At 56.1% G+C, this 24,270-nt stretch overlaps 1 protein-coding gene across 8 annotated transcripts in view; it reads right to left on the bottom strand.

Annotated features, from left to right (window-relative positions):
- The window catches only part of LOC133357261 (disks large homolog 2-like), a 466,648-nt gene that overhangs the window by 236,056 nt on the left and 206,322 nt on the right, over positions 1-24,270 (bottom strand). For 7 of the 8 annotated variants that reach the window (XM_061575118.1, XM_061575120.1, XM_061575121.1 and 4 more), the window contains exons 3-4: positions 6,184-6,237; positions 276-326 (exon numbers count right to left, since the gene is read on the bottom strand). In XM_061575118.1, coding sequence (XP_061431102.1) covers positions 276-326; positions 6,184-6,237 — 105 coding nt within the window. Of the gene's footprint in view, positions 1-275; positions 327-6,183; positions 6,238-11,662; positions 12,614-24,270 lie in introns of those variants that run through there. The other variant, XM_061575116.1, reaches the window with a different exon arrangement.

Genomic DNA, 24,270 nt, shown 5'->3' with positions numbered 1-24,270 from the left:
CTGAGTCGACCTCGGGGAGGCCCAGGACCGGTTCAAATAATCGTCACCGGTTTTGACCGTGAGCGGCAATCGAACTCCTGTGGACGGGGTTCGTAGCGCAGCGTAGCGCTACCGCTGCACTCCCGCTCCCACACATGTACGTGCGTTCGCGCGAGTACGCACGCACACGCGCACGCACGGACACTCCAAAGCGTTCCTGGCAGCCCTGGGGCCGTGTGCGTGGAGGTTCGTCACGGGTGCAAAGGGTCGGCGGAACGACCAGCGGCCGAACTCACTCTCTCCAGCGTGATCTCCTCATACTCGTAGTCCACGTCCGTTCCGTTCAGCTGCAACAACAAAGAAGAAACATCGCGGACAGTTAGTTCGTGAGCGTCGTTGTTTGTTGTTGTTGTTATGAGCACGCTTGTTTTTGGTGGAAATTCGCGTTGCCGGAGGCCACCCTCGCTTCCGAGGAAGCCTCGCCGAGTCTCGGAGAAAAGAAAAATGTCCAGGAGGGGTGCTGCTGGGTTTCCAAGACGTTTCGGGCGACGTTGCTGCAAAATGCGTTGAGAATGTTTGGCCGCTTGAAGTATCTGTGTCAAAAGCCACTTCGTTGGCGAAGTGAATACCTCAGCGGGCTTTGCCTGGTAGGATGGGGGATGGTTTAATTGTATTCGTACGCGTTTCGGGTGATTTGTTTACTCTTCATTGTACTTGGCACTCATTTAATGTTTTTGAACAGTTTGTTGTTGTGACATCGGATTCCTCCGGTGCGAACAAATATTCTGATCAGTTTAACACGTAGCAGGCTTTCGCGACCAATATTATTCATAATAAACGTTTTTGGGTCAGATCGCGTTATTTATAAATGTGTCGTAACCCTCCACCACCCGATTCGGCCAATCAGTAAAAAAGTGTCACGTTGGCAAAAGACAAATAGTTCACTACTTTAGCCCAACGGTGTGTTGAAGAGTGAATCCACAACATTTACAATTTTTTTAAAATAAATATTCTGTCTGATTCTGAGCTCCCTCGTTCCTCCACCTCCCCCCCCGTTTGCGGCGAAAAGTAAACGCGCAAACACAGCGGACAAACTCCACGAGCGACCGAGAGAGAGCGACAGAGAGAGCGATCGAGAGAGAGAGCAAGCGGGAGAAACCCGATGGGCAAGAGAGAGCGAGAGAAGATCGATTGACGCACCACGACCACGACCACCACCACCACGTGGTGTGGTCGCGCTTCCCACGTTTTATCACAAACAACGAGGCGTGGATCCTCGAGGAGATTGAGCGGTGGACAGGGCCCCCCGCCACCCCCCCCCCCCCCCACTTTCAGCAAAGCGCCGAAGAAACTAAACCTGCAACCTGTCACGGAAACCTGAACCCTGCTGGGCTGCACCCATTCAGTACGGCGCGGCAGATTTTTATAAATTTTTCTGTGCCCTCCCCCCCCTTTCCCTTGTTCATTCTCTGTATGGAGGGTGGGAGTGGAGGGAGTGGAGGGAGTGGAGGGAGTGGAGGGAGTGAAGGGAGGGGAGGGAGGGAGTGGAGGGAGTGGAGGGAGGGAGTGGAGGGAGTGGAGGGAGGGAGTGGAGTGAGTGGAGGGAGGGGAGGGAGGGAGTGGAGGGAGTGGAGTGAGGGGGGAGAGGGAAAGAGTGGAGTGAGGGGGGAGAGGGAGTGAGTGGAGTGAGTGGAGGGAGTGAGTGGAGGGAGTGGAGTGAGGGGGGAGAGGGAGAGAGTGGAGGGAGTGAGTGGAGAGAGTGGAGGGAGTGAGTGGAGGGAGTGGAGTGAGGGGGGAGAGGGAAAGAGTGGAGGGAGGGGGGAGAGGGAGTGAGTGGAGTGAGTGGAGGGAGTGGAGTGAGGGGGGAGAGGGAGGGAGTGGAGGGAGTGAGTGGAGAGAGTGGAGGGAGTGAGTGGAGGGAGTGGAGTGAGGGGGGAGAGGGAGTGAGTGGAGGGAGTAGAGTGGAGTGAGTGGAGGGAGTGAGTGGAGGGAGTGGAGTGAGGGAGTGAGTGGAGGGAGTGGAGTGAGGGGGGAGAGGGAGAGAGTGGAGGGAGTGAGTGGAGAGAGGGGAGGGAGGGAGTGGAGGGAGTGGAGTGAGGGGGGAGAGGGAGAGAGTGGAGGGAGTGAGTGGAGAGAGTGGAGGGAGTGAGTGGAGGGAGTGGAGTGGAGGGAGTGGAGGGAGTGAGTGGAGGGAGTGGAGTGAGGGGGGAGAGAGAGTGAGTGGAGGGAGTGGAGTGAGGGGGAGACGGAGGAAGTGGAGGGAGGGAGGGGAGGAATTGGTGTTTACCCTTTCTGGCAATAAAACAGGAGTTGTGTTCAGATGTTAAAGCACTAACCTGAAACCTTTTGCAAGGATTCATGTCTGCATTAAACACGTAAACTTGTGGTGAACATGCAAACAAAACAAACACATGCTCTGGTAGTCGATGAGATGCATTGTCCTTTAAACTGATTGGTCCACACCAGAGACAACTTTCTTTAGAGCCAAGTCTCAAACGGTGCTAGACCAGAGGATGACCCCAAGAGGCGACCAGCACAAAGACAACGCCACTGTCAGGACATTGCGAGCTCGGGGTGCCAGACAGGGTAAAACCCCATGATACTCTTAGTTCTTTCGGTAAAGTCACCATGTAGGTAAAAAATGAAATTAAAATTAATAAAAATAAAAATCACGACGTTTCGGAGGCAACACAAGTCTCCGTCATCAGGTGGGACCGTCACAGCCAGATTTTCTGCATCATGTTTCTTTATTGTTTTATTTTTATTAATTTTAATTTCATTTTTTACCTACACGGTGACTTTACCGAAAGAACTACGAGTATGAATCCTTGCAGTCACGAAAGCTTCAAAAATCTAGAATTAAGAACCCCATGATGACCGTCGGCGTTGAACCTAGGGCGGCCGCTGCGTTCGAAACGGCTGCGGATTTCACTCCGCGCATGTGTAGTGACATAGAACGGTCACTGCTGTGTCGGCCCGTACGAGGGCTGGGGGCCCCAAGGGGGTGCCTGGGGGGGTCACGTGGTGGTGAAGGGACCCGGACCTTCCCAGAGGTGGGGGAAGGGAGGCGTGGCCTGGGCAGGGAGGCGTGGCCTGGGAAGGGGGCGTGGCCTGGGAAGGGAGGCGTGGCCTGGGAAAGGAGGCGTGGCCTGGGAAGGGAGGCGTGGCCTGGGCAGGGAGGCGTGGCCTGGGAAGGGAGGCGTGGCCTGGGAAGGGAGGCGTGGCCTGGGCAGGGAGGCGTGGCCTGTGAAGGGGGCGTAACCTGGAAAGGGAGGCGTGGCCTGGGCAGGGAGGCGTGGCCTGGGAAGGGGGCGTGGCCTGGGAAGAGAGGCGTGGCCTGGGAAAGGAGGGCGTGGCCTGTGAAGGGGGCGTGGCCTGGGAAGGGAGGCGTGGCCTGGGAAAGGAGGCGTGGCCTGGGAAGGGAGGCGTGGCCTGTGAAGGGAGGCGTGGCCTGTGAAGGGGGGCGTGGCCTGTGAAGGGAGGCGTGGCCTGGGAAGGGAGGCGTGGCCTGTGAAGGGAGGCGTGGCCTGTGAAGGGAGGCGTGGCCTGTGAAGGGAGGCGTGGCCTGTGAAGGGGGGCGTGGCATGGGCAGGGAGGCGTGGCCTGGGAAGGGAGGCGTGGCCTGGGAAGGGAGGCGTGGCCTGTGAAGGGGGGCGTGGCCTGGGCAGGGAGGCGTGGCCTGGGAAGGGAGGCGTGGCCTGGGAAGGGAGGCGTGGCCTGGGAAAGGAGGCGTGGCCTGGGAAGGGAGGCGTGGCCTGTGAAGGGAGGCGTGGCCTGGGAAGGGAGGCGTGGCCTGGGAAGGGAGGCGTGGCCTGGGTAAGGAGGCGTGGCCTGGGAAGGGAGGCGTGGCCTGTGAAGGGAGGCGTGGCCTGGGAAGGGAGGCGTGGCCTGGGCAGGGAGGCGTGGCCTGGGAAGGGAGGCGTGGCCTGGGAAGGGAGGCGTGGCCTGGGAAGGGATGGCGTGGCCTGGGAAAGGAGGCGTGGCCTGGGAAGGGAGGCGTGGCCTGTGAAGGGAGGCGTGGCCTGGGAAAGGAGGCGTGGCCTGGGAAGGGAGGCGTGGCCTGGGAAAGGAGGCGTGGCCTGGGAAGGGAGGCGTGGCCTGGGAAGGGAGGCGTGGCCTGGGAAGGGAGGCGTGGCCTGGGAAGGGAGGCGTGGCCTGGGAAAGGAGGCGTGGCCTGTGAAAGGAGGCGTGGCCTGTGAAAGGAGGCGTGGCCTGGGCAGGAAGGCGTGGCCTGTGAAGGGAGGCGTGGCCTGTGAAGGGAGGCGTGGCCTGGGCAGGAAGGCGTGGCCTGGGAAGGGAGGCGTGGCCTGGGAAGGGAGGCGTGGCCTGGGAAAGGAGGCGTGGCCTGTGAAAGGAGGCGTGGCCTGGGCAGGAAGGCGTGGCCTGGGAAGGGAGGCGTGGCCTGTGAAGGGAGGCGTGGCCTGGGAAAGGAGGCGTGGCCTGGGAAAGGAGGCGTGGCCTGTCAAGGGAGGCGTGGCCTGTGAAGGGAGGCGTGGCCTGGGAAAGGAGGCGTGGCCTGGGCAGGGAGGCGTGGCCTGGACAGGGAGGCGTGGCCTGTGAAGGGAGGCGTGGCCTGTGAAGGGGGCGTGGCCTGTGAAAGGAGGCGTGGCCTGGGCAGGAAGGCGTGGCCTGTGAAGGGAGGCGTGGCCTGTGAAGGGAGGCGTGGCCTGGGCAGGAAGGCGTGGCCTGGGAAGGGAGGCGTGGCCTGGGAAGGGAGGCGTGGCCTGGGAAAGGAGGCGTGGCCTGTGAAAGGAGGCGTGGCCTGGGCAGGAAGGCGTGGCCTGGGAAGGGAGGCGTGGCCTGTGAAGGGAGGCGTGGCCTGGGAAAGGAGGCGTGGCCTGGGAAAGGAGGCGTGGCCTGTCAAGGGAGGCGTGGCCTGTGAAGGGAGGCGTGGCCTGGGAAAGGAGGCGTGGCCTGGGCAGGGAGGCGTGGCCTGGACAGGGAGGCGTGGCCTGTGAAGGGAGGCGTGGCCTGTGAAGGGGGCGTGGCCTGGGCAGGGAGGCGTGGCCTGGGGATGGAGGCGTGGCCTGGGTAGGGAGGCGTGGCCTGTGAAAGGGGCGTGGCCTGGGCAGGGAGGCGTGGCCTGGGGGTGGAGGCGTGGCCTGTGAAAGGGGCGTGGCCTGGGCAGGGAGGCGTGGCCTGTGAAAGGGGCGTGGCCTGGGATGGGAGGCGTGGCCTGTGAAGGGAGGCGTGGCCTGTGAAGGGGGCGTGGCCTGGGAAGAGAGGCGTGGCCTGGGAAGGGAGGCATGGCCTGGGAAGGGAGGCGTGGCCTGGGCAGGGAGGCGTGGCCTGTGAAGGGAGGCGTGGCCTGTGAAGGGAGGCGTGGCCTGGGCAGGGAGGCGTGGCCTGTGAAGGGAGGCGTGGCCTGTGAAGGGAGGCGTGGCCTGGGCAGGGAGGCGTGGCCTGTGAAGGGAGGCGTGGCCTGTGAAGGGAGGCGTGGCCTGGGAAGGGAGGCGTGGCCTGGGGAGGGAGGCGTGGCCTGAGAAGGGAGGCGTGGCCTGGGAAGGGAGGCGTGGCCTGGGGAGGGAGGCGTGGCCTGGGAAGGGAGGCGTGGCCTGGGAAGGGGGGCGTGGCCTGGGAAGGGGGGCGTGGCCTGGGAAGGGAGGCGTGGCCTGTGAAAGGAGGCGTGGCCTGTGAAGGGAGGCGTGGCCTGGGCAGGGAGGCGTGGCCTGTGAAGGGAGGCGTGGCCTGGGAAGGGAGACGTGGCCTGGGAAGGGAGGCGTGGCCTGTGAAGGGAGGCGTGGCCTGGGAAGGGGGCGTGGCCTGGGCAGGGAGGCGTGGCCTGTGAAAGGAGGCGTGGCCTGTGAAGGGAGGCGTGGCCTGGGCAGGGAGGCGTGGCCTGTGAAGGGAGGCGTGGCTTGGGCAGGGAGGCGTGGCCTGGGAAGGGAGGCGTGGCCTGGGCAGGGTATATAAGCGGGGTGTGAACGCAGAGCGAGGCTGTTGCACTCCGAAGTGAAGACATCATCATCGGTCCTCAAGTCCCGGGTCGTCGTCCTGGACCAGGCAGCCCGTCGCCTGCCTGGTCCACTCTGTGTCGTGTCCCAGAGTGGTTAGTGAGTTGAGGAAGGTGGTCACCACCTCATGTACGGCGTTATATTACTTACCGTTTAAGAAATAGTGTTGCCTCCAAGCTGCGTGTGTGTGTGCGCCTGATTCGAACCCACTACACAGGTGGCGACGGCCCCGGGGGAGGCGTCCACTCACGTATGGCGACGAGTCCAGGGTGTCGGTGCTCACGATCACGGGCGGCGAGTTCGTCTGCGGGGAAAACAGAGAGAGCGCCGTCACGAGAGAGACACAGAGAGAGACACACAGAGAGAGACACAGGGAGAGACACAGAGAGACACAGAGAGAGACGGAGAGACACAGAGAGACACAGAGACAGACACAGAGAGAGACACAGAGAGACACAGAGAGACACAGAGACAGACACAGAGAGAGACACAGAGAGACAGGCACAGAGAGAGGCACAGAGAGACACAGAGACAGACACAGGGAGAGACACAGAGAGAGACACAGAGAGACACAGAGACAGACACAAAGAGAGACACAGAGAGACACAGGGAGGGTCGCATCGCCCTGGCGGGTGAGACGGGATCGCTGCGGCGTCCCACAGGCACTCCACGCTCCACCATGTCATTCTGGGTCTCTGTGTGAGTCTATGGGTCTCTGTGTGAGTCGATGGGTCTCTGCGTGAGTCTGTGGGTCTCTGTGTGAGTCTATGGGTCTCTGTGTGAGTCTATGGGTCTCTGTGAGTCTGTGGGTCTTTGTGCGAGTTTTTGGGTCTCTGTGTGAGTCTGTGGGTCTCTGTGTGAGTCTGTGGGTCTCTATGTGAGTCTATGGGTCTCTGTGTGAATCTTTAGACATCTGGGTGAACCAAGCGGATTTACAAAGTTGCCGTAAATCGTCATGGGGTGCATATGGGGCCGTCCATAAATGACGTCACGCGATTTTGGACGATTTTTGATCCCCCCCCCCCCCCATCGTCACACGGCGTCACAAAAAGTCAGACCCCCCCTCAAATATGACGTCACAAAGCTCTGCCCCCCCCAAAAAAAAACACGCTTCAAATCGCTTTAAACTATTGTCATTGTAGTGCGTATTTAATGTGGCGCTGCACTCTGGTGTTGTAGGAGAAAACATTTATTAAAAAGTCTATTTAATTAAGTAGAACGTGTTGTCTATATTGATTTCAAGTTGCGCATTTTGATGTGACGTCACATTTCTCAACCCCCCCCCCCCCTCGTCACACATCGTCACAAATGTCTGACACCCCCCCCCCTAGGTGCGTGACGTCATTTATGGACGGCCGGGCGGTAACGCCGAGCTTTCAAACGATTTGTCGGCGTGCGATCGTGGAGTGGAGGGGTCGGTGCAGAGCCGGCCCAGCCACTAAGCGACCCTTGCAATTGCAAAGGGCCCCGTGGCCAGCAGAGGGCCCCCTAGAGTCACTGCTAGCGAGTGGGTGAAAAAAATAATACATCAAAGGGGCCTCCAACCAAATTTTGCTTAGGGCCCCCAAAGGTCTAGGGCCGGTTCTGGGTCGGTGACATGGGCGAATTGATTCCACAATTCGCGTGTTTTTTGCGTCCGGCTTCAACGCAAGCCACGTCCCAGGGGGGCAGAAGCCGGTTGCGCTGAGCTCAGTTCCATTCGACCCACGGGATTCGTGATTTCAGAACCTCACACAACCTCAAAAGAACTCGATGGAATGGCAATGAGAGTCAAGTCGGAAGTGATTTCGTGCTCGAATGAGCATCGAGACTGCAGTGGCGAAAATTTCACATTCCCGTGGACGAGGGCAGGGCTATCGATCCACGCAACCGCGCCGTTAACCATTCATTGAGCTTCTCTCTTCAGAGAGACGACGAGCCGAGTTCGGGCCCCTGACCCAGGCTTGAACTTGCGACATTTAGATCGCCAGCCGCTCTCGCTCAGCCCGCTCAACCACCTCATCAATGTGCGCTTGGAGAAAGGGCCACCGCCTTCAAACGTTTTGCCGTTTGATTTTGTCTTTTTTACTTTTAAAGGCCACAGTGGGAGTTGATGAACGTGCTGGGTATCTTTTTTTTATCTGCCACTACATGACCCGCAAACTATTAGATAATGTGTCCATAATCTCTTCCATCCATCCAGCCAGTGGTTTGACAAAGGGCAGGCAATTGAAACTTGATTTTAAAAAATGCATTTAAAATATTTCACTGACAATAACTGCTGAAAATAATGGTCATTATACATTGATTATGATACATTGCAATAATTTTCCATTGACTTATTTATCCAAAAGAGGCACACTCTTGTTTGACAAGGGTGCGAAAGAAGTTAAACGTACATACACTCACCCACCCACTCACCCACCCACACTCACCCACCCACCCACTTACCCACCCACACACCCATGCACACATACTCACCCACCCACACACTCACCCACCCACACACTCACACACCCACACACTCACCCACCCACACACTCACCCACACACTCACCCATGCACACATACTCACCCACCCACACACTCACCCACCCACACACTCACACACCCACACACTCACCCACCCACCCACACACTCACACACCCACCCACCCACCCACCCACACACCCACCCACACTCACCCACCCACACACTCACCCACCCACACACTCACCCACACACGCACCCATGCACACATACTCACCCACCCACACACTCACCCACCCACACACTCACACACCCACACACTCACCCACCCACACACTCACCCACACACTCACCCATGCACACATACTCACCCACCCACACACTTACCCACCCACACACTCACACACCCACACACTCACCCACCCACCCACACACTCACCCACCCACCCACTCACCCACCCACACACCCACCCACACACTCACTCACCCACACACTCACCCACCCACACACTCACCCACACACTCACCCATGCACACATACTCACCCACCCACACACTCACCCACCCACACACTCACACACCCACACACTCACCCACTCACCCACACACTCACCCACCCACACACTCACCCACCCACACACCCACCCACACACTCACTCACCCACCCACACACTCACACACTCACCCACCCACGCACACACCCACCCACCCACCCACACACTCACCCACCCACACACTCACACACTCACACACCCACACACTTACCCACGCACACACACTCACCCACCCACACACCCACCCACCCACCCACACTCACACACTCACACACCCACACACTCACACACCCACACACTCACCCACCCACCCACACACTCACACACCCACCCACTCACCCACCCACCCACCCACCCACTCACTCACTCACCCACCCACACACCCACACACTCACCCACCCACCCACTCACCACCCACACACTCACCCACCCACACACTCACCCACCCACCCACACACTCACACACCCACTCACCCACCCACCCACACACTCACACACTCACACACCCACACACTCACCCACGCACACACACACTCACCCACCCACCCACACACCCACCCACTGATTTCTTTAGAACTGATGTTTGTCTTCAGTTGTCCTTCCCCCGCACCTCCGATTAGCACGGTTGGCTACGTACGGTGCAAAAGAAGTTCGACGTACGTACAACACATATGCAGATTGGGATTTCATTTATAAGATCTTTTCGGCCAATGAATGATGAGTCGCGTTTATTGTGATGCTTCACACGGGGAGGAGACCAGAGCACCCGGAGAAAACCACATGCCTTGCGCGAGGTGGAAACACTCAATCCCCGTGTTGATGGAAACAGATGGCGATCATTCGTAATATATTCTCAGGTTTTTTCGGTAAAGTCACGTAGGTAAAAACATTGAAAAGTAAATTAAAATAAAAATCACGACGTTTCGGAGGCAACACAAGCTTCCGTCTTCAGGTGGTACCGTCACAGCCACGACAGCTGTATCAAGTAAATGAGAGATTGCAGAAGCCACCACTCCGTTTATATAATGGTTGGAAAAGGTGGTGGGGCAAGGGCCGCATACTTATTATTAATATGGTAAGGTGAGGCTTAAGACTAAGAATAGACTGCATAACAAAGGCTGAGCCTTTGTTATGGAGAGGTGCGGTTTGTGACTCAATCTGTGACAGGGAGACCACCACTAAACATGGTAAAACTGTAATGGTTGTCTGTCAAATAAGATTGGCAAATTCATAATATAAGAATATTCATGGTATCGTTTTTTTTGGGTTAGATGCATACATATAAATGTGTCGTGAAACCCGCCACCACCCGACACAGCCAATTAGTAAGATTTGTCACGTAAACAGAACGTGCCAATTCGTTACTAGTTTGGCACTAACCGGATGTGTGTTGGCGAGTAAAGCCACGACAACATTTACAATTACGAGTTTCGCTCGTAAGTGAAACAACCAGCATCATCGGGCGGACAGGCAGAGAGTTTGTGGAGAAATTCTCTTCGGTCCTAAATAGACGGGCGGGGGATAAAGGTGATGTCGTTACGTGCGTTTTATGAAGAAGGTTCATTGCCTGAAACGTCACCTATTGTATATGTACCCCCCCCTCTGCCTTCCCTGCCCCACCCCCCCACGACCAATTAGCAAGATGTATTATTACAAACCTTGCTAATTGTTACTGCTTCAGCACACCGGTGTGTTGTACTAGTGGGCTGTGTCGGGTGGTGGCGGGTTTAACAACACATTTCTATATTTACGCGATCTAACCCAAAAAAACTATATTATGGATGATATTGGTCGCAAAAGCCTGCTACGTGTTAGACAGACGGCGATCGGTCCACCCGCTGTAGTATCGCCCTCGCCTGGCGAACCTTCTCAAAGCACGCGGGTCGAGAAGGGAGTTCCACAATCCGATCCGTGTGTGAGCCACCAATCCTGGCTGCTGCCTCCACCGCCCGCTGCAGCGCTGGCTTTACCGGCGTGCGCCACCGCCACATGTGCGATACGGTGCGTTATTTTAACAGATGCAAACAATTTCGATTTAAAGCTTTCGTGACTGTAGGGATTCATATTATTGGTTCTTTCGGTAAAGTCACGTCGAAGAGGAAATAATATTATATTATTGTATTAATATTTCGATTTAAAGCTTTCGTGACTGCAGGGATTCATCTTCTTGGTTCTTTTGGTAAAGTCACGTAGAAGGGAAATAATAAAATTAAAATAATTTTTTTATATTAAATTATTATATTATTTTATTATGTTTTATTTGTATTATTTGTATTATTTCCCTTCTACGTGACTTTACCGAAAGAACCAATAATAAGATACAAACAAAAAACATATCAACAGCCGTCCCCTTCTCTTTCTCTGAACTAAAAATATATATTTTAAAAAATAATAACTATACTGTGTCGACGAGTGAATTTGTCACTGCAGCGCACCGCAGCCCACCCCGTCACATGCCGCCACCCGCCCGAAAAAACAAAAAAAAACATCGTCCATATTCTTAGTTCTTTCGGTAAAGTCACGTAGGTAAAAAATGAAATTTTAATAAAAATTTCATTTTTATTTATTTATTAATTTTATTAATTTTTATTTCATTTTTCACCTACGTGACTTTACCGAAAGAACTAAGAGTATGAATCCTTGCAGTCACGAAAGCTTCAAATCTAAAACATCGTCCGGGCCCGCCAATCCTGCCGCCACGTTCGCCACACCGAAGCTTCGCTCACCTGCCCGCAGTGGCCGTGCGGCAAGATCGGCACCGGCCCATCGGCCTCGCTGTGCCGACGGCCAAGACGCGTGAGCACCGATCGCCACCCTGACGAGCCCCTGCCCGCGCCGCGTTGCCACTCCAGCGAACGACGCTTCGCCACCGCCACCGCCACCGGAGTTGAAGCCGCGTTTGCCGGCCCGCGGATGTGATTGAGGCTCCGCGCCAGGCTCTCTCCGAGCTCCCGCACCAACGAACCGCGGGCGCCATGCCCGCCGCCCTCTCCCGTCGAGTTGCTCTTCTGCAGGACGCTGGGTGCCGAGTGGACCTTCTCTCGGAAGCTGCCCTTCCCGGTCGCCGCGCCGCCAGCGCCGCTGCCCGCTTCGCCGAGCGAGTTCTGCCGTCGCTCCTTGCCGCCGCCGCCGCCGCCCTTCCTCGCGCCGGATTCCCCGATCCCGTCGGATCCGCCGCGCTCGTAAGCTGCGTTGGCGCTCAGAGTAGCGCACACCGGTTTTTGCCGGTGGCGCTGCTGCTGCTGCTGGTGCTGCTGCTGGTGGTGGTGTTGGTGGTGGTGGCCCGAGCCGGCCGCGCGCTCCTCGAACGAGCGCGCGCGCTCCTTCTCGCTGGGGCTCGACGGACCCGGCTCGAGGAGGGAGCTGCGGCGCAGTCCCAAGAGCGGACCCAAGCCCAGGCCGGAGGAGCCCCCGGAGTGCTCGCAGACCGAACCTCGCTTGCTCTTCTGATCGGGAACGCCCGCGGATTCGGGGCTGTCCAGGGAGCTGCGCTTCTGCTGCTGCTGCAGGTGATGATGGTGGTGCTGGTGCTGGTGTTGACCGTGCGAGTTCTGCTGGTTCTGCGAGCGGTCGACCAGGAGGTCCCGCGCGCCAACGAGTGACGTCCCCGGGCAACTCTTGCGGCGCTGCCGCCGCGGGGCGAGCAGCGTCGCGTTGTTGGCGAGGACGTAGTTCATGGCGGGCCCGCCGCGGTGTCGGTGTCGGTGTCGGTCGCTCTCGCGTTAACGTCCGAGAAAGAAAGAAACTAAAAAATTCCACGGACCAACTCGCCCGCCCGCCTCTCCCACCGTTAACGCCGTGACCTCGACGGTGCAGATGGACCAGCTCTCGTGGTGAAGCTCCGGTGATATTCCGAGTTTACGTCGGGGGCAGAGGGGGCGGGGGGATGCGTTCCTGAAAGGCGCGACGGACGGACGGACGGACTGCGAGTGTCGAAACGAGGCGTATTCTATAAAGATTAGGTGTTATATCGATGCGGTTCACGAGGTAGTGGTGGGTGGGTGGTGGCGGTGGTGGTGCCGGTGATGGTGGCGAAGAGCTGAGAAGCCGCGTCAACAAGAAAGCAGCGGCGAATTTCAGCGAAACGGCGGACAAAGTGGGGGGGGTACGTAGATGGGAGTTACTGCCGTGTAGTGGTTGCTGTTGTTAGTTTTTTTTTTCGCGAAATTCAAACCCCCTCTATGATAATCGCGATGGCCGATACAAACGTGATGTCGATGATGATGCTGCAGGCGTAGCAGTGCATTGCGTATTGACGACAAGAAGCGGTTTTGCACGATTAAATATCTATCCACGTGTCAGTTGTCCAACACCTACGCGGTGAGAACTTTCAATCAAGTTCAGCGACGACGACGATGATGATGACGAAAACCATTATAAACTGCTGAAGCAATTGTTGGAAGGCGAACGCGACGCTAATTCTCCGGGTTAATAGACACCGCAGTTGTTGCTATTATTTACCAAACAAATCCCACAGTCCACGTCGATTTCACGGAACTAACATCGAACAAAGCGACGCTAAACGCCGTACCGCGACACCGATATTCGCGTCTCTTCGAGGTGCGAGCACTGAAAACACGCGCCAGCTATCGCGGCCGAACAACAAGAAGCTTGCAGAATTTCGTCGCAACAGTCTTATTTGGTGGGGGGGGGGGGATATCAGCAATAATTATCAACTCTGTCCGATCGATGCCAACGAATTGATCGTCACCACCCCCCTCCCTTCCCCCCCCCCCCGCTCTGTCTCCTCCTCGGACTCAACGCGCTCGCAGATATCCGCGCAGGCCCCAGGAATGGAACCTTCTTCTCCCGATCACTCCGAACGCCCTCTGCGAATATTTTCCACCGCGTCCCTCTGTCTATAAAAACCCGTGCTGGGATGCCGCTGTGCTCTGATGCCCCTCCCCCCCTTCTCCCCCCCCTTCTCTCCTCCACCCCCCCTCTCTCCCACCCTCTCATCCCCCCTCCCCCCCGCCCTCTCCCCCCTTCCACCCCCTCCCACCCCCCGCCTCTTCCTCACCCACCCCCCCTCTCTCCTCCTTCCCACCCCCCTCCCACCCTCTCATCCCCCCTCCCCCCCGCCCTCTCCCCCCTTCCACCTCCTCCCACCCCCCGCCTCTTCCTCACCCACCCCCCCTCTCTCCTCCTTCCCACCCCCCTCCCACCCTCTCATCCCCCTCTTCCCCCCCCCTCTCCCCCCTCCCACCCCCCGCCTCTTCTATCCCCCCTCTCCCCCCTCCCACCTCCCCCTCCCCCCAACCCCCCCTCCCACCCCCCGCCTCTTCCCCACCCACCCCCCCTCTCTCCTCCTTCCCACCTCCCCCTCCCCCCAAACCCCCCTCTCCCCCTCCCACCCCCCCTCCTCCCCGCCCCCGCAACTTGAAAGTGACGGCCCACACTCGCCCAGTCCCCCATCATCACCACCACCTCCTCATAGCAACCGACGGTCGCGTCCGACGATAGAGAAATAAATTATTAATGGAAGAACGACACGGAGACATCAATGCGATGGGTTTTTTTTACTGTTATTTGTATTTATTTTGTAAGGTGTAAGGGCCCACTCGAGTTATACAGAAGCGACCTGGCTATCAACAAGTATAACCCGTAAAAACAAAGTTTTTCACTCTAAATCATTTATATGCGTGGCGGCTAGAGTCCTCTCGTCCTCTGGCTTGAGATGGCTGCCACCTATGGGTCAGATGATTGTCTGCCAGTATTAAGCAATTGGTAATTAAATATTTAATTTGTTTTCCCTAAACAGTGTAAAATTTTGGAAAAAAAATTTCACGAACATTAATTGTCTCGCACAACGAGTCTGTGTGCAAAATGTCAGCTCGATTGGATCACGGGAAGTGGGTTAAAAAACGACCGAAAGGTTTGCACGGTCGTAAGCACGCAAGCAAGCAAGTGAACTTAATATAAAGGATTTAAAAATGACAGCCTCAACGAGGTAGGGCTTATCACGTGGAAATGTACAGCAGCCAAACACTCGAATAAACGCGTGACGTTGATCCTAAACGTGCAGGGGAAAACGCGGAGGGCCCGGAGAAAAATCCACGCGACCACGGGGAGAGAGAAGAGAGAGACACGCAAACTCCAAAAATACAGCAGGCATCGTCAGGGTCGGGATCGAACCCACGATCTCCTGCGCACCAGGCGAGGTAGTTAACATCTGGACGGAGAGAGAGACACGCAAACTCCAAATATACAGCAGGCATAGTCAGGGTCTGGATCGAACCCACGACCTCCTGTACACCATGCGAGGTAGTTAACATCTCCTAGCCACCGTGGTGACGATGAAAGAGAGACACGCACACTCCAAAAATACAGCAGGCATCGTCAGGGTCGGGATCGAACCCATGATCTCCTGCGCACCAGGCGAGGTAGTTAACATCTGGACGGAGAGAGAGACACGCAAACTCCAAATATACAGCAGGCATAGTCAGGGTCTGGATCGAACCCACGACCTCCTGTACACCATGCGAGGTAGTTAACATCTCCTAGCCACCGTGATGACGATGAAAGAGAGACACGCACACTCCAAAAATACAGCAGGCATCGTCAGGGTCGGGATCGAACCCACGATCTCCTGCGCACCAGGCGAGGTAGTTAACATCTGGACGGAGAGAGAGACACGCAAACTCCAAATATACAGCAGGCATAGTCAGGGTCTGGATCGAACCCACGACCTCCTGTACACCATGCGAGGTAGTTAACATCTCCTAGCCACCGTGATGACGATGAAAGAGAGACACGCACACTCCAAAAATACAGCAGGCATCGTCAGGGTCGGGATCGAACCCACGATCTCCTGCGCACCAGGCGAGGTAGTTAACATCTGGACGGAGAGAGAGACACGCAAACTCCAAATATACAGCAGGCATAGTCAGGGTCTGGATCGAACCCACGACCTCCTGTACACCATGCGAGGTAGTTAACATCTCCTAGCCACCGTGATGACGATGAAAGAGAGACACGCAAACTCCAAAAATACAGCAGGCATCGTCAGGGTCGGGATCGAACCCACGATCTCCTGCGCACCAGGCGAGGTAGTTAACATCTGGACGGAGAGAGAGACACGCAAACTCCAAATATACAGCAGGCATAGTCAGGGTCTGGATCGAACCCACGACCTCCTGTACACCATGCGAGGTAGTTAACATCTTCTAGCCACCGTGATGACGATGAAAGAGAGACACACAAACTCCAAAAATACAGCAGGCATCGTCAGGGTCGGGATCGAACCCACGATCTCCTGCGCACCAGGCGAGGTAGTTAACATCTGGACGGAGAGAGAGACACGCAAACTCAAAATATACAGCAGGCATAGTCAGGGTCTGGATCGAACCCACGACCTCCTGTACACCATGCGAGGTAGTTAACATCTCCTAGCCACCGTGATGACGATGAAAGAGAGACACGCAAACTCCAAAAATACAGCAGGCATCGTCAGGGTCGGGATCGAACCCACGATCTCCTGCGCACCAGGCGAGGTAGTTAACATCTGGACGGAGAGAGAGACACGCAAACTCCAAATATACAGCAGGCATAGTCAGGGTCTGGATCGAACCCACGACCTCCTGTACACCATGCGAGGTAGTTAAAATCTTCTAGCCACCGTGATGACGATGAAAGAGAGACACGCACACTCCAAAAATACAGCAGGCATCGTCATGGTCTGGATCGAACCCACAACCACCTGTACACCAGGCGAGGTAGTTAACATCTCGACGGAGAGAGAGACACGCAAACTCCAAAAATACAGCAGCAGGCATCGTCAGGGTCGAGATCGAACCCACGACCACCTGTACACCAGGCGAGGTAGTTAACATCTCGACGGAGAGAGAGACACGCAAACTCCAAATATACAGCAGGCATCGTCATGCTCGGGATCGAACACACGACCTCCTGCGGACAAGGCGAGCCGGTAAACATCTCCCTATCCACCGCGGCACCCCAAATTATCAGACGAAGATTGTGTCCGCCGAGCTGTCGAAGGGCATCGCGATCTCCCAATCTCTCGCAATCAGCCGTGGGGAGCGGGGGGGCGGGGGGGGGGCTGCCCTTGTTCATCGTTCGTGAGCATCTCATCAGCGACGCGCGGCGATGAGCGACGCACGGATCGACGGTAACGATGTCAGGTGTCCGCGTAGAATCCGTCGCGAGCTTTGCGCCGCCGCCGCACTGGAGGCGTGATTGGGCCCGGTGTGATCACCTTTGCAAGAGCGGTCTACTCAAAGTGACACCTGCGGACATCAGAAGGGCCTTTGATGTGTGCGTGAAGCAGATACGTGCGCGCGTGTGTGTGTGTGTTCGTATGGGGAGCGGTGGTGTAGCGGTTAGCGCGCTAAGCTATGAACCTGGCGACCCGGGATCGATTCCCGCTCACGGCCAACAACAGTGACGATTATCTGAACCGGTCCCGGGCCTCCCCTAGGTCGACTCAGCCTCAAATGAGTACCTGGTGCGGTGTGTAAACATTGCCACTAGGGAGACAAAGGCGGTGGGGCGTGGTGCTGGCCACCCACCCCCTCGGGTACCGTTCCGGCCTTCACAGGTGCCCGCTAACAGCACTTGCCCCTACAGTCTGTTAAGGCTATACGGGGGGACTTTGTCTTTGTTCGTATGAATACACACGCGCACGCGACGCACACACTGGAGTCGCGCAGCGGTTAGGCCAGGGGTCGGCTACCCCAAAATAACAAGAAGAGCCATTTTTGTTCTCGGTTTACGAATCCGGTGACAAAATCAACATTTCGAGCGCCGCGTGGTGGACACGAGAACGGTGGGACGACGGTCACGGAGCGGTCACTCAAAGAGCCGAAAGTGGCCCCTTGTTTAGGCCATCACCGCAACTTGGTGACCTGGGTTCGAATCCCGCACGCGGCTAACACGAAGCCTCAGCTGATACCTGGTGTCGTGCGTAAACGCCAGCAGTGGGGAGACAAAGGCGGCCGGGCGTGGGCGCTGACCGCTCGCTAACAGCACTTGCCCCAACGGTCATGCTCGGCTACATGGGGATATTTGTCTTTGTACAACAACAACAGCAGCAGCAACCGCCATTCGCGTGACGGTGACGCCACCACGGCGCTTGTGCCAGGCTAGGTGCACTTTAATGCCACGTGAAGTTGTCGAACGCCCGCTGGCAGGAGGTCACGGGACAGACCCCTGGGGTTGATGTAGCGTGCGCGCACACAACAACAACAAACTCGCCACTCGCCTCGAATTGACCCGTAACGTCACCCATGGGTGTTGTGCCAGGCCAGGTGCACTTCTAGGCCATGTGAAGTGTCGAAGGCTTCCTGGAAAGGAAGGTCATGGGACACCCCCGGGGTTACGAGTTAAATGACTGCAGGTGACTGGCAGATATCCATAATCGAGGTTTTTGGGTGAGATCATGTAAATGTGTGTCGTTAGTAAAGTTTTTCACGTAAACAAAACATGTTAATTCTTTACTAGTTCAGCACACCGGTTTGTTGGAGGGTTAACTCACAACATTTACAATTGACTTTACAACACACCAGTGTACTGAACTAGTAACGAATTGGCATGTTCTGTTTACGTGACAAACCTTAGCAATTGGCTGCGTCGGGTGGTGACGGGTTTAACGACACACATTTATATATTTACGCGACACAACCCAAAAACCTCTATTGCGGATAATATTGTTCGCGAAATCCCGACTACGCGTCGAACTGACTGGCAGATACACCGCCTGTACCGACCCACTGCGCAAAACTCTCGCTGCATTTTACGCGCGCCCGGCGCTCCGCTCGTCGCTGTGAGCGTCGCTCCTCCGCCCCGCCGTGATCGCTGGAGGGCGACCGCCTCCGACCGCCCAGCAGCGGTCCTTCACGAGCCTCCTGCTCCACAGGGGCCGACCTCCACACCGCCGGGTCACGCACGTGGACAAGTGCACTCAGCTTCTACGGCACCAATTCTCTCACACGTGCTCGCGACGATATTGCTAACCGGGCAAAACGGTTCCCCTTTTCATTCAGACTCTGTCTTCTCGACAGACCTGTTCTACACCTGAGGACGGCTGCTCGCGTTGTGGCCGAAACGTCGTGAGAATTATCTTATTATGTTTTATTTTTATTATTTTATTATTTCCATTCTACGTGACTTTACCGAAAGAACCAAGAAGAAAAAAACGGTTCCCCGTTATTTTCTTCCCCCGGGAGAGTTGTAGCATTTCCCCGCCCCAAACTTCTCTCACCCCATCATCTCCTGATCGCCGGTGGATCCATCCCCCCCACCCTCCCTCTCTCTCTGTGTGTTAGCGCGGTCTTTTAAACTGGCCAGGAGGTCTGGACCTCAATGTACAATGCACTTCATGATGATGCCGACCTTTACATTGGAGGCATCGGGGGAGGGCTGATCAATCAATCCACTACACGCCCAACTGCCCCCCTCTTTCCCACCGTGCCCCCCCCCCCCCCCCACCGCTCACCACCCTCCTCCCCCCACACCATCCCCACCCATCCTTTATTCCGCGATGTGACTATGCACCACTTTGGCCGATGCTGCCATTAGGCCTCGGCAAGGTAAGGTAAAAGTGTAAAAACGAGCCTACCTTTACCCTACCCTTTACCCTTACCCCTTGGCATGTCGACACCTTTACTCTTTTACCCGGTAAAAAGGGTAAATTACCTTACCTTGCCGAGGCCTAGCTGCCAGTGAAGGGCGGTCTACGTAAACTTAACGATAAAACTTGTATTTTATTTTTTGTAACCGGGTAAGGCCCATCCAGCTATTTTCGCTCTTTTTTTCAGAAGCGACCAGGCTACCACGAACGACAGCCCGAACCAAAGTGGCTGATATCACCATCGCGTGGACATTTCTCGTAGCCGAATAACGAGTGACGTCGACTCCGAACGTGAAGAGGGGGGAAAAAAAACGGAGGACCCGGAGAAAACTCCACGCGACCACGGGGAGAAGGAGAGAGAGAGAAAGACACGCAAACTCCAAAGTGACATTTTTTTCTCGCGACCACAACAATCTCTTTCTCTTACAGAGGAGTGGCCGGGTGGCTCAGCCGGCTTGATTCTGTGTCAAGAGCTCTGAGCCGCTGACGCCGATTTCGCTGAGTTTGAATCCGGGTTTCAGTCAAGCCGCGGTCAAGCCAGGCTCTCGAATGGAGCGAGCTGACTGCCCGAGTTGGTCACGACAATTGTACACGCGTAACTTTACGGTTGGCTGTTAAATACATTTAGCTTACTACAGCTCAAACAATGGAATTTGGTTATATAATATGGGGGGGGGTGGGGGTGGCTCCATGGTGGTGAGATGTTAACTACCTCGCCTGGTATGCAGGAGCTCGTGGGTTCGATCCCGACCCTGACGCCTGCTGCTGTATATTTGGAGTTTGCGTGTCTCTCTCCCCGTGGTCACGTGGATTTTTTTCCGGGTCCACCACTTTTTTCCCTCCACATTTAAAATCAGCACGTGCTTTGAGTACTGTATTCAGCTGCTGTACATTTCCACGTGATAAGCCACTTCGTTGAGCTATCATTTGTGAGCATAATTCGTTCAGGAAACGTGGTTGTAATCCAAAGCACTCGTACATCAAAGCACTCGTATATCAGTTGTGATCACGTGACGCTCGGCAGACAAAGCGTATACACGTACTACTTGTATTGCAAGACCTCGCTCGTTTATCAAATTAATATTCATTTAAAAAATTCCTCATCTTGCAAAACACTCGCAGACCAAGTTACTCGCAATCCAAGGTTTTACTGTATTTCGAAATCCTATCGTGTGTTTGTCTTGTGCTTGTTGTTGTACCGTTCTGACCCCGTGCCTCCCTACTGGACATCCATGAAAAAAAGAGCTTTACAGCTCATCGGATTCCTCCCCAGCACGTAAATAAATATTCCGATCGCGGCTTGAGAGTTTTCACGACCGGATTCGAACACCGAACGACGCACGGACGCGCGACGTTTTCTCGCAGCGTGTCCTTCCGCGCCGAGTCTTCGCAAACCGCCGCCAACCTGATTGGCCGCAGGTTGGCTACGTACGGCGCGAAAAAAGTTCCACCTACGTACAACAGGCACACACGTACGCACAGAGGAGCTTGCCCCGGCCTACTTGAGGCGCCTCCGGGAACATCCTCAAACGCGCTCCCGCCCGCCTGTCCTCACGAGGAGAATGTTCTGCCCGCTTGCTCTGCTTGTGAATCTTTAAACAGCCGCTCACGTTTGAGGATCAGAGGGCAGCCTTCGTCTGCTCGTCCGTCACCACACAAACCGCCGCCCCGCCCCCCCCCCCCCCCCCCCCCCGCAAAAAAATAAATATCCCACCCCACTCTCTCTCTTCCCCCCCTGACGCTGCCACCGCTGTGGTGGTTTTCATGGTTCGCGCGCTTGACCCCCGCACTTGACCCCCGCACTTGACCCCCGCACTTGACCCCCGCGCTTGACTCCCGCGCTTGACCCCCGCGCTTGACCCCCGCGCTTGACCCCCGCACTTGACCCCCGCGCTTGACCCCCGCGCTTGACCCCCGCGCTTGTCCCCCGCGCTTGACCCCCGCGCTTGACCCCCGCGCTTGACCCCCGCGCTTGACCCCCGCGCTTGTCCCCCGCGCTTGACCCCCGCGCTTGACCCCCGCGCTTGACCCCCGCGCTTGACCCCCGCACTTGACCCCCGCGCGGCCGTGGGTTCGATGCCAAATGCAGGCGCGGCGGATGAAAGCGACGTGGTCCTGACATCCTCTAAACGGTTGGCTACGTACGGAGCGAAAGAAGTTCGCCATAAGTCCGTATGTACCATCCACCTGTGCCACACCCCCCCCCCCCCCCCCCCCCATTCCTCTCTGTACCCAGCTGTCCTGGGCTGAGCTCCAGAAAACATTGTGGCCCCCCACTGCAGCGTTTTTCGCGAATTTTCATCATCAGATCAGACATCACATCCGTGTGAGGGCCGCCACGCCATTTGAAACCACTGGAGGTTTGACAGCAGCAGCAGCAGCACGATGATGATGATGATCGGGGGGGGGGGGGGGTTGGCACGTGAGTGGCCGCACTGAAGGCCACCAGGGACTGTCAGTGGCCCCGCGTGGGCCTTGCGCTGCTGAAGAACGCCGCTCTCTGCGGGATATTTTCGGCCCATTCTTCCACGCGGCCCAGAAGCCTTTGAAGAGGCGCGGAGCACCCGAATTTTACCCGTCGAACAACGGGTCCTACGCACCCGGGGGTCTTTAATATCTCACGGAACATTTCCCAGGGTTCCCCAATCCCCATTCACCGTGACCCTGCATCCCCCCCCCCCCCACCGCACCCCCCCCCCTCCCCCATCTTCGTCTGAAAGCAGTAGGGCAGTGCTCTTCATTGCAAGGCCCGTGAGCTACTGGCGGCCCCTTGGTGCCACCACCACACCCCTGAAAATTAGTGAAGAACACTGCTGTTGAGTTCTTTCTGTTTGAGGCCCTTCCGCCAACATTCAACTATGACCCGAGCAAGCAATTGCAGGGCTGCACCTTTGCTCTCACCTCCACCCCCCCCCCCGACCCCGCCCCCCCCCCCAAAATGTCTGTCTGCACTCGGGCAAAATTTCGCCGCCACTTTAGGAACGATGCAACGTGGAGGGACGGCGCTTTGTTCGCGCTGAGATGGTAAAGTAGCCTGGAGGCAAAACGGGTCCAAGGGAGGCCACGTGTACTGATTAACATTCACAAAGCCGCCCCCCCCACCCTTGCCCCCCCCCCCAACATAAATTCGGTAGCTTCTGCAGAGCATCAAAGTTTCATGTCGTGGTTATTCCCCAGAAAATATTGAAATTCAGAACCGCGAGGCATGCCTCGAACGCCCGAGAGCGGGGCGACACAGTTTCTGCACCAGCCGCTAGCCAGGGGACATTAAAATTGTATGGTGTGCAGATGTAGATGGGTTCTGCACGTTCTATAGATATAGATGCCACTGGTTCTTCACGTTCTGTAGATGTAGATGCCACTGGTTCTTCACGTTCTGCAGATGTAGATGTCACTGGTTCTTCACGTTCTGCAGATCTAGATGCCACTGGTTCCTCACGTTCTACAGATGTAGATGCCACTGGTTCTTCACGTTCTGCAGATCTAGATGCCAATGGTTCTTCACGTTCTGCAGATGTAGATGCCATTGGTTCTTGACGTTTTGCAGATGTAGATGGGTTCTTCACGTTCTATAGATATAGATGCCACTGGTTCTTGACGTTCTGCAGATGTAGATGTCACTGGTTCTTCACGTTCTGCAGATGTAGATGTCACTGGTTCTTCACGTTCTGCAGATGTAGATGTCACTGGTTCTTCACGTTCTGCAGATGTAGATGTCACTGGTTCTTCACGTTCTGCAGATGTAGATGCCACTGGTTCTTCCCGTTCTATAGATATAGATGCCACTGGTTCTTGATGTTCTGCAGATGGAGATGCCACTGGTTCTTCACGTTCTGCAGATGTGGATGCCGCTGGTTCTTCACGTTCTGCAGATGTAGATGCCACTGATTATTCACGTTCTGCAGATGTAGATGCTACTGGTTCATGTTAATCTCTTCAATGCGGTGATGGAATACGTGCTGCGTATGTGCAGCGGGATGCAATTGCAAATTATCGGAGCGACAGCGGGAATTGTTTTAATATTCAGGAAGTGTGTCTATGAAACAGATGTATGTATGCATTATGTATGTGTGTTGAACTGAGTTTTAAATCTAGATAATTCAAAAGTGGATAGCTCCTGCGGCTTCCTAACATCGGAAGGAAGAGCATTCCAGATGGCCGCGGAAGTGCGTCTGAAAGCGTGACCACCGTCTTTGTTCAACGGCGAGCAGCCAAAAGCCACTACTACTGCTGCGAGGATGAGCGGAGTTCGCGTGATGGTGGTTTATACTCCTCGACGAGATCGGCGAGGTCAATAAGTCGACACTAACCATTCTTGCCCGTGGCGGATCCTCGCTGGCATTTGACACCGCAGGTGGCAGTTGCGACCAACCCGTTAATTCGGCTCATGGGGCCAAACGCTTGAAAGCCTTCACGGTATAAACATTTGGCCCCCGAGATGTTAACTACCTCGCCTGGTGTACAGGAGGTCGTGGGTTTGATCCCGACCCTGACGCCTGCTGCTGTATATTTGGAGTTTGCGTGTCTCTCTCTCTCTCTCATCATCACCACGGAGGTAGGAGATGTTAATTACCTCGCCTGGTGTACAGGAGGTCGTGGGTTTGATCCCGACCCTGAGGGTGCTGCTGTATATTTGGAGTTTGCGTGTCTCTCTCCCTCTCTCCCCGTGGTCGCGTGGATTTTTCTCCGTGTCCTCCGGTCTTTCCCTCCACATTGGCTGCTAGCAATGTCTACACGATAAGCCAC

Source organism: Lethenteron reissneri, chromosome 57 (assembly GCF_015708825.2).
Source record: "Lethenteron reissneri isolate LAM-NWPU_2019-01 chromosome 57, ASM1570882v1, whole genome shotgun sequence".
NCBI classification, from domain to species: domain Eukaryota; kingdom Metazoa; phylum Chordata; class Hyperoartia; order Petromyzontiformes; family Petromyzontidae; genus Lethenteron; species Lethenteron reissneri.
The sequence above is the reverse complement of the archived record's forward strand: the minus strand, read 5'-3'. Positions and strand labels throughout refer to the sequence as shown.